The sequence below is a fragment of the Kryptolebias marmoratus genome, linkage group LG2 (assembly GCF_001649575.2).
Source record: "Kryptolebias marmoratus isolate JLee-2015 linkage group LG2, ASM164957v2, whole genome shotgun sequence".
Lineage (NCBI taxonomy): Eukaryota > Metazoa > Chordata > Actinopteri > Cyprinodontiformes > Rivulidae > Kryptolebias > Kryptolebias marmoratus.
Genome location: NC_051431.1, coordinates 27,693,562 through 27,704,425, shown reverse-complemented (window position 1 = coordinate 27,704,425; position 10,864 = coordinate 27,693,562). Strand labels below are relative to the sequence as shown.

At 39.4% G+C, this 10,864-nt stretch overlaps 1 protein-coding gene across 16 annotated transcripts in view; it reads left to right on the top strand.

Moving 5' to 3' along the window:
• myo18ab (myosin XVIIIAb) overlaps positions 1-10,864 on the top strand; it is a 125,806-nt gene that overhangs the window by 35,292 nt on the left and 79,650 nt on the right. For 14 of the 16 annotated variants that reach the window (XM_037974021.1, XM_017432182.3, XM_037974017.1 and 11 more), the window contains 7 exons: positions 2,375-2,440; positions 3,713-3,800; positions 6,372-6,478; positions 8,740-8,916; positions 9,030-9,240; positions 9,762-9,904; positions 10,009-10,109. In XM_037974021.1, coding sequence (XP_037829949.1) covers positions 2,375-2,440; positions 3,713-3,800; positions 6,372-6,478; positions 8,740-8,916; positions 9,030-9,240; positions 9,762-9,904; positions 10,009-10,109 — 893 coding nt within the window. The remainder of the gene's footprint in view (positions 1-2,374; positions 2,441-3,712; positions 3,801-6,371; positions 6,479-8,739; positions 8,917-9,029; positions 9,241-9,761; positions 9,905-10,008; positions 10,110-10,864) is intronic. The other 2 variants (XM_037974015.1, XM_037974028.1) reach the window with 1 other exon arrangement.

Here is a 10,864-nt window from a genome sequence, read left to right as displayed (position 1 = left end):
GTCGTGAGTCAGCAGTGTGAAGAGGAGGGGGCTCAGCACACATCCCTGGGGGGCCCCCGTGTTCATGGTGATGGTGTGGGATGTGATGCTGCCGACCCGCACTGCCTGTGGTCTCCCGGTCAGGAAGTCCAGCAGCCAGTTACACAGGGAGGTGTTCAGACCCAGTTGGTCCAGTTTGATGATCAGCTGCTGAGGGATGATGGTGTTGAATGCTGAACTGAAGTCGATGAACAGCATTCTAACGTATGAGTCTTTATTTTCCAAGTGAGTGAGGGCTGGGTGGAGGACGGCGCTGATGGCATCCTCTGTGGAGCGGTTGGGCCGGTATGCGAACTGGAAGGGGTCGAGGGAGGGAGGGAGTGCAGACCTGACGTTAGCTGTTCATAAGCACTCCACAGAATCTCACTTTCAAATGGCTGAACTATTCCTTTAAACTTAGGTTTAATAGATTGAATCCCAAATCTCTTGTTATAACGATACGGTTCCAGCAGAGTGTTACCATGAATGCTCTGTAGTTGTGATGCTTGCTTTCTGAGTGGTTTAGCTGGTTTAAAGTCGGCGTGTTGTTGCTCTGACCTGTAGGAGACGGGTCAGAGTGCTCAGAGACACCTGAGGAGGATGCATAAATCCCACTGCTGTGGTTTTGTAACTTGTCCCTTGAAGGACAAGGAAGCTCGACAGTCAGTGATTCGCTGAATGAGTTGAAACAGATTCTGAGCCTGAGTCAGAATCACTTTATCAATTGGTCAATCATTGGCTACAGACAAATAGCTCCACAGTTATGTTTGATTGGAATTTGTGTTTCATTGTCATCAGTGAGCTGCTAAGAGTTTTGTGTGATATTGTCACATTCTGATTGGTTGGTTTGACACCTTCATATCAGCTCTTCTGTGTTGTGTGTGGTGCTGAACTGGTGCATCCCAGCTAGTTTATATTCTCACCACTAACATTTATACTTTTGCATCTGCAGTTTTTTTTAAATAACATTTTACCATAACATCAAATTTGTTTGAGACCAAAGATGGTTTTTGTAAATTGTTTAAATACTCAGCTTGTGAAATTCCACAACAAAATCTCAATAACACTGCATTTTTAATGTTTGTAACATACTGTTAGGGCTGCTCGATTATGGGGAAAATACTAATCACAATTATTTCAGTCAATGTTGTTATCATGATTATTGGAAATGATTATTCATTGAGTTTGAAAATGATGCACATATTTCTCTTAAGGAACAACAAAGTGCCTTAAAGGTGGAAGTTTTCTTTGTCTTCCTGTTGAACTTTCATTTAAAATATTCAAAGCTGTTGGATTATAACTCTCCTCTGTTTGACTCCCTGCTGCTGCTTCATTTGGTTTCTGTTGTTTTCTTGACAGCAGCTTCTTTTCTTCTGAAGTTCAGCTGCAGCTTTCAGCTCCTTTAACACAATTATCAAACTTCAGCTGGAAGTTTGTTTTTATTGCAGAGAATCTATTTCGACATATTCAGCTGCAAAGTCTGTAACAGTCATGTTTCGCTTCACCTGTCAGGTTTTCATGAGAAACAGCGTTGAACTGATAACTAACGTATCCTTTGTTGTGTTTGATGGTTTGAGTCATCACACACCATATTTCCTCATCAGCCTCGGTCATGTATGTACCAAAAAACTGATGAGGAAGTTGTTCTCCCTAATCGCACGCATTGTTTAAACATTGATTGCTCTGTAATAAATTTTGTTAAATGTTATTTTTTCTGAATTTTGTCTGCCCTCCTCCCCCTGCTTGTCACACAGAGGGATGCTGCAGTACAATAGGTTTTTTTGATGTGCTCCGTAGCTTTGCTATTTTTGTAGCAGAATAAATTCTTTTCCTCATAAAACTGCAGTCTTTAAAAAAATTATGTTTGGCTTCTGTTGGTGTGTCTGCTAAAGTAATATGCTCATGTTAGCTTGCTCCTCTCTGTTTTGATATGACCGATTGTTTGGGTTGCTACATTTTCTTGTGGTCCTCGTCAATCATGTACCAAGGAAACTTACTGAAAAGTTGTTCTCCTTACTCATAGACTTTGTTTGGATTTTTTTCTGTTTTAAACTTTCCAGTTTGTGCAAAATGTTGAAATTTCTGTATACCTGCAGGCAGCAGTGCACCTCCTTTCTGTTTTTTTTAACATCCAATTTTGTGAATCCATTGCGTTGTCTGCATTGCGTACAACATATGGCCTTTCAGAAAGTAACATTTCCCAATGTCCTTTATCTGTTTACAGTATGCAGTTTTGCAGACGATGCCATATTGTATCTTCATGCTTATCGGCTGTGCTGTCTTTGTTATCTGTGTGTAACATGTTGCTCATGTATTACTGTGCCCTATGACCTCCTAATGCTGCCAAACCCTCCAGGGATGGGTGAAAGAGGATCCTTTAGCCTCGATCCAGGCTTCTCGAGTTGCAGATAAACAACCCCAGGTGTGGTGTGTGCTGTGCCTGATTTTCATTAATCCACTGGCTCATCACATTATCACCTACACTGTGGCCTGCTCTGAACTGCCTGTATTTTTTAAGCATGTTTTCATTACAAATTGAGTGACATTCAATTAGTCAGTCATTAAAAGGTGTGACCTAACCTGCTTTTTTTTAAGTTCACAATCAAAAAAAGTTCACTTTTCATTATTTTTGCACTTATGTGTAAAATGTACTTATCATACATTCAAGTAGGTTTTTGTTGTCTTTGTTTTAACAGATTCAAGCCAATGTATAAAAGGTTTAATCCAGTATCTCACTGAGCTGTGGCTGTTGGAGGCTAGTTGGTGACTCAAAATCATGGGAAAAATGCAAAATTTTCTGCTACAGTTTTGCTAAGTTCTGAGTGTTTGCGAACAAGTGACCAGTGAGTTGTCACCATGTTTTGTGCAACCAGTTTTTAAAGATCACAAATGATATTCTAGTTGAGTTTTTATAAACTATATTGCAATTCGTGCACATTATTTCATTGGCCACCCATGCCCACATCGTACCCACATCGTACCCACCTCATCTTACTTCGTATGTTGGCAGCCTCCCCTGTGTTTAGCGTGCTGAAGGACACTTTAGAAATGAAGATGGTCAGAGTTTTCAGACCAGAATTTTCAGAATTCTTTATATTTGTTGTAGTTTTTAGACCTGGAAATGTTTCCTGTCAGAGGAGAGCTTGTATGCAGGCCTCGTTTGAGACAGGTTGGAGACTGCCCACAACAAAACTAAGATAGGTTCCAGAAGCCCGCGATGACTGTGTGACTATTTTTAGAGAAAATATTTGAGCCTGTTCAGACCTAAAGCAGCAAGATCATCTGTAACAATCCAAGGATTCAAGGTGCTGTGACTCACTCGAGGAAATTAAGATCCTCCTCAAGTAGTTTGAAGAGTCCCTCCCAAATACTGTTTGCCAAGTGAGATACTGGCTTAAAAGTTGTAACTAGACCCCCTACTCAGTCACACACACACAAATATACACACACGCTCACTCTCTTTCTTTCCCAGGCTTGTTTTATTGTTGTATGAGTGGATTTGAAGTTTTTCACACACGCTCACTCACTGCACAGGAAACTGCCTCAGCATCTTGACAAACATTGTTTTTGTAACCTTATAGCATGTGCAGGTACCAAACTGAAACTACTTTGTGGCTTCAGAAGTGCTTAGTGTGACCACGAGTGGCTAATAAAGTATTCTGCTGTCTGATTGTTTGAATCTTTGTTCTTTCAGGTAAAGACTGAGGAGCAGATTGCAGCTGAGCAGGCCTGGTATGGATCAGAGAAGGTCTGGCTTGTTCATAAAGATGGCTTCTCCCTGGGTGAGACAGGAAGCATTTTCTATTTAACATTTTTGGATATATATAGTAACAGGTACAGGGTTTCCCCCAGTGTATTATAAGCCTGGTGGGTCCAACGTAAGCGCCAAGTATAAACGCCTCCACCGGGCGCTCAGGTCCGCGAGCTGTTCTGCGGGACTCTAATGAGCCCTGAGGCCGAGCCTCCTTCAGCTACCGCTGGAGTTAGCACGTCGTCGGAGCCACAGCAATAAACATTGATCAAGCGAGTTTAACCAAAAAGGGTTAGTTGAGCTGAAATTCAGTGGGTGGCTTTACAAGACTGAATATGGTAAACATGTTTTGTACTTAGTGAAAGTATTATCCGTGTTTACCAGTAAAATTATGCTATTAAATTCAGCATTAGATATGGTTTGTTTTGCTGTTACATGTAGTAATCCAACATGCAGCCTGTGACACAAAAAGCACAGTACAGTACAGCATCTCTCTGTTTTTCAGAGTTCTCTGTTGTTATTCATTGGCCTTATTGTGAGACATGTGTTGGTGCCTTGTTTGCACTTTTTCATGTATGTTAATTTATTTGTAAATGTGACTTAAATTAGGATTCAAATTAGGTGCAACAATTTGTATTTATTTTAACTGTATTTTTGTTTTAAAAGGTATTTCAAAAGTGCCTTTTTGTAAAACTGTAGTTGTGTAAATATTTGGCGCAAATATCTTACAATATCACATAATAAATAGCCATATTTTCAAATTTCCTGACAACTTTAATCTTTTTTTTTACTAAATCACGGTCGGCCGGCGATCGACCACCTACCACTGGGCTTAGCCTCTTTTCTGGGGGAAACCCTGAGGTACTTAATGATTTTATGAGCTACAATATAACTAAAGTCTATTGGAGCTTGGCTGTGCACATTTTGCATTCTGGTTGGATTTAAGAGAAAACAATAAGTACTACAACAATGAGATATACACTGAATGAAAGAAGACAAAAGTGCCAATGTTTTGATGTATAATTTGTAAATGTACCAAAAAGATTTGAGTGGGTGAATAGTTTGTTTGAAAAAAGGTAGAAAATTTTAGACAATTTCAAAGTTTGTGTGTGACACCATGAACTGTCAGGGAAGCATTCTGTAGAAAAATCTGTAAAAATTATCAAACTTAATAGGTGATTACTCATCAAAATGCCAGTGTAGACACGTGAAGTTCAACTTTCCAACCCATTTAAACCTTGAATGAATGCTTTGCTTTTTTGTTTTAAGTTTTATTGAAAACAGAAAAACCCTTAAATTTTCAATTAATGTGAGGACACAGACCTAAACTTAAACATTTTTTATATTCATCAAAATAATAATTATTTTTTTACTTTTTTAGTTAAGATGCAACAGTAAGTTCATTTTCAATTATTTGTCATTTTACTGTAATTGAGTAAAACTCTTCAAGTTTGTTAAATGCTGAAATGCTGGAATAAACCTTTAGTATTTTACCCATTTTCTCTTCTCTTAGCGTTCCTCAGCTGCTTCTTATCCACAAAATAAAATCAACACATGTAGAGTTTTTGCTGGTCTCTTCAGACCACAATCATTCATTTTGAGCCACATTCTTCTTGATTCCTCATTTGTTTCATATGATGGAAACTAAACCGCTTGCCGCAGGAGCAAATCCTTTTCATTCCGAGTGAATGTACAATGCACTCCTAATTTGAAACCATAAGTTCAGCTTCGTCTGGTTGTAATTACATCTGAGCAGAACAACAAATACCAGAGAGGAGGACCTCTCAGAAAGAACAAATTCACCCATACTGTGAAAACCAAAGCAGTTTAGTAAAACTGAAACTAAATGTCCTTAAAGACAATCAATCTTGCCAAAAACCCACCAAGAAAAGCTGTTTAATGCTACTTCCATTAACTGCCTGGAAGTGTGTCCCATAAATAATAATCCGTTCTACAGGAGTGAAGACAGGAGTAAGGTCAGTGGAGCTCCAGAGAGAGCTGGGTTTTCGCATGTGTTTCACCGTAATGCCATTGATCTTTTTTTTTTGTTTGTTTGTTTTTTTGTTTATTTATCAAAGACAGTATACATTAATGAACATTAGATTAATGTAAATGTACCAGAGTTTTTAATTTGTCGTCTTTGGACAAGTTTTACAATTCACTCTAAAAACAAAATACAAATTTATAGCATCAAATAAAAAAATAATAAAATTATTTAATTTCTAAATGTATGCATACATGAAGGCAATCCTTAAGAAATATATTTAAAAAATGTCAATTCTTTTCTATGTTGTGCAACGTGCCGCTACCAAAAGTCATAGCACACTATTTCAAGTTGAGCCACGTTTTTTGGTGTCTAATGAAGTTTTATGTTAAAGCTGCACAATGAGATGCAGGACAAAAAGTTTGGACTGAACAGTAATTATATAGCATTGAGCACCTTTAACAATAATCTTAATGAAACTGAAAAATATTTTCATTGTTCTATGGTAATCTTTTAAACAACAGGAGCATTATGAAAGTGTGGTCAGACCTGTCGGATCCAACCCCTCTTAAGTCCACTTGAGGGCTCAGAACATTTGTTGTTCCTGTTCTGTTTCAGCCACTGTGGTAAAGACCGAGGCTGGCTCTCTGCCAGAGGGGAAGGTGAAAATCAAACTGGAGCATGATGGGACATTACTGGATGTGGATGAAGATGACATAGAGAAGGTGAGTAGAAGACAAATCCACCTCTGTTACAGTATAATTTTGTCAAATCTACAGATATTAAGCTCAAACTTGGCATGCTAGTAGCTGAGAGTTCTTCCCAACAATACAATTTAAGATTGACCAAAATGGCTTTATTGCCATAATTTCTCAGTATAGGATGATCTTATATTTAAAACTTTGGCATGAACAGCAGTGGGTGATATGCATTCCTTCAAGGAATGTTAAGCTTTTATTTTTTATGTATTTCTGTTAATTTAGACTTCTTTTTTAGATATATTTAGATTTGACAATAACAAAAACATCTCCGTCGAGCCACTGAGGTCCTGTGCACAGAGGCTGCTGTCAGAACAGCTAAAAGCAAACACTGAGTAGCTGACACTGCTGGGTGAGAAGCTCCAGAAAATCTATCTGGATGCTTCTCTATCCTACTGGGTTATCGACTCCGTCACAGATGGAGCATAGATCATCTGAGAAAGAGTTCAGGAGTTCACAGGAATTCTGACATCCACTGATGAGTCTGCAGCTGTGAGGTTTGTCAGTGTCGAGTAGAGCCCATGGATCAGTTTACACCAACATTGGATCTTCTGTGGTTTTTAATGCCCGGCACTTTCCCTGCTTAGGTTAACCTAGCTGTGCCTGCAAAGTCACCACCAACTTTCTGAGAAGACAGAATGCAAAAACTTGATCAGTATTCAAAAGTCCAATATACAGTCGTGGATAAATTTAACTGTAACTGTTTGGATATTTTCAGTTTGGCTTTTTTGTGTTTTTCTGCCATTAGCGGAGCCTCCTGAGCCTTTTTACGTGAAGCCCATTTTTATTCAAAATGTGACAGATTGTGTGATCAGGAAGAGATGCACCCTGACCTTGAAGTTCAGCTTGAATGGTTTTGGATGGTTTCCTCTGGTCTTTTTCTACACTCCACACTATCTGTCTGATCAACCTGGGGTTACATTTCCTCTTGCGTCCACATCCTGGGAGGTTGACTACAGTCCTGTAAACCTTTTACTTTTTGATAATATTGTCAGCTGTGGTCAGAGGAACATGAACTTTTAACTCTTTAGGGTTACCAACAAATCTGTCCAAGCCATTTTAGCACATCTTTGTAAAATAAACATAATTTATTTTCGCATTTTATGCCATCACGTACAAAAGGCATCCAGATATACATTAGACATTACGTTTAACTAAAGCACTTCATGAGAAGTGAAGCATTGTTTTAATGGTAAGGATACCAACCAATGTCTTTGTCTGTAAATATACAATTCATTCAAGTTCTACTTATATAACTCAAAACTGAGGAGTCCTAAAATCTGAATTTGTGTTTTGGGGAGTTGTTTCAGGCAGTTGAGCACGTTCCGATTTTTGTAACTCGTCGCCTTGCACAATTGGTAAGTTATAAACAGAAAAAGCAGCATGGCAGAATGTGGGAGTAGGTTTGTTTCTATCGGCATCCATACTACCAAACAAAAGCCATGAATGTCAAAAAAGTCTCTGAAGATATTTCATAAATTTCAAAAACTACGTAGATGAAAAATTCTCGTTCCATTTTTGTTCAATGAATGCACTTCCTGTGAGCAGCTCTTCTCCTTGTCTTGTTCCTGCCACATGTTGATATTTTCTCAGAGGTGACACCTGTTGTTTAAGATCAGAACTGCCGCACGTCTGAAGCACCAGTATAAGTGGCAACTCCACTTTTTTGAGGTCACAGTTGACATGAGCCATGAGTCATGTTCCAGTATAATTCCACCTAGAAGCTGTCGATGACAGGATCTGTTGTTTAAAAGAAACATTCAAACATCCAAACAACAGATCCTGTCATTTTTGATCTGTCTCAATCCTGGGATGTTCTGCTTGGCTTTATTGTCATTAATTGATAAAAATCAACAAGTTGGGCCATCCTGTCTACCTTATCTTTTTTGCCACGATACCATGTACACAAAAATAGACCGTGATTTAGAAAAATTAGCTAAGCAAAATGCGGTCATTCAGCTTGCCGGTTGTAAACATTCAGAGTTTAGTGAGACTGCAACTGAAAACTTGCCTATTATCTTATAATTCTGAATTGCAAACTAGTCTCCAACAGATGCAGTCAGTGAAATACTACCTTCAGGTGGAACTGAGTCCTAGATTCAGCAGTTTATAAATTAATTTAAAACGACAAAAACATATACAGTTTACTTTCCTTGAGCTATCTTCTGGATAAAACAGCAGTGGTTGCAGCTTCTGTGTTGTCTTTGAAATCTTTGTGTCCATTGCAGGCTAACCCTCCTTCATATGACCGATTAGAAGACCTAGCTTCACTGCTCTACCTGAATGAATCCAGTGTGATGCACTGCCTGAGGCAGCGCTATGGAGGCAACCTCATCCATTCCTTCGCTGGACCCAACATGGTGGTCATCAACCCTCTCAGCACGCCATCCATGTACTCTGAGAAGGTGAAGAAAGATGACCAACTCACATGGATTAAATGGAGTTTTAGAAACTACAGGATCTTTGTCTTTTTTGTCTTTTCTGTGTATTTCCTCACCTGTTCATTGTTCACCAACAGGTGATGCACATGTTCAAAGGCTGTCGGAGGGAGGACACTGCTCCTCACATCTATGCTGTAGCCCAGTCGGCCTACAGGAACCTGCTCACCACCCGCCAGGATCAGTCTATCGTGCTGCTGGGAAAATCTGGCAGTGGCAAAACCACCAACTGCCAGCACCTTGTCCAGTACCTCGTCTCCATCGCTGGAAGCACAGGCAAGATCTTCTCTGGTAGGTTTTCAGAAAGAAGAAGGAACCTTCAGAGCAGCAGAAATGTTTTGGTAGCCTTCCTCAGATCTGCCCCCTGCAACAGTCCTGTCTCTGAGCTCTGCAGGTCCTGCTGCTGAACAATACAAGTGTTCCAATACCACTCATTGCTCACCAATCACTGCTTTTAAAAAAGACTATTGCTGTCCTGTTCCAATTGAGGAGTCAACATGAATAAGCTCCTCTGATTTTCAAACACATTTCAAAGTAATTGTAAGAAGTGTGTTAGTACTTGTGGGGGTACTTGATATTGGTAACGACTCAAATGTAAGTACTTGTACTTGGTTTGGAAAAAAATGTGGTGTTTATGCAGCCCTATGTGCCCTGCTGGAGTATTTCACTTCCCTACACGAGGTATATTTTAATGTAGAGCAACTGCTGAGAGATTTATTGTCAGACATCAGGAAAGGATTTATTAAGTTGCACACTTCACCCATCCCACTACAGAACAAATAGTCTGATTCTTTCCCCCCTCTGTGAAACAGCTGAGAAGTGGCAGGCCGTCTACACCATCCTGGAGGCTTTTGGGAGCAGCTCCACGGCGATGAACACAAACGCCAGCCGCTTCTCTCATGTGGTGTCCCTGGACTTCGACCAGGCGGGTCAGGTGGCCTCTGCCTCCATCCAGGTATCACACACCTGACAGATCTGTTCAATGCCACCTGCCTTGTCAGACATGCTCGGTAAGCTGAATTTACAGCAGTGAGAAACTTGTTGTCTTGCCCTGCTTAGACCATGCTGCTGGAGAAACTGAGGGTGAGCAGAAGACCTGAAGCAGAATCCACCTTCAACGTGTTTTACTACATGATGGCTGGAGCCGACAGCAGTCTGAGGTGAACAGACTCACTAACACTCAGGTTGTCACTAGCTGCCTCAGAAGGCAAAAGGGGAATAATGTTTTTTGTCTGTTAGTAAAATATCTCATGATCCAGTAGATGGATTTTAATGAAAACCTAAAAAAAATGAATAACTGGATATACATCTACAACTGATTAACTTTTGAGATCAACCTCATTCAAGGTTGCCACCACAAGTAATCAACCTTAGGAAAAACATTAATGGCTTTAACTCAGTCAGTTTCATAGATATTGAGCTAAAATTTGGTGTGTTAATAGCTCAGTCATCCTAAGACATACAGTGAGGGCTAACTAATTGCACACAATCTGTTTTAATCTCTCATTATTCTCCTTCTTCAGTCACTCAGTTTGAGGATAGCCTGCTCTTGGTAGATTTATACATGTCCCATATTCCTTCCATCTCTTGATGATGGATTTAACAGAACTCCTGGGAATGTTTAGGGTCTTGGAAATCATTTTGTATTCATCCCCTGACTTGTACTTACTTGAATATTTATGCAGTCACTTATTTTACATCATATATTTTTATTTAATTAATATTATTTGTAGAAATTTGATTTCACTTTGACATTTTTTTTATGTTTATTTTTTGTCAAAATTGAAAAATTTATATTGACCATGACTGACAGATGGTAGCAATAAAAAGGTAAAACATCCACGGGGGTGAATACTTTTTATAGGCACTGTACATCCTCTCTGTCCCTCCTGGACCTGTTGTCTCTGTGACCTGA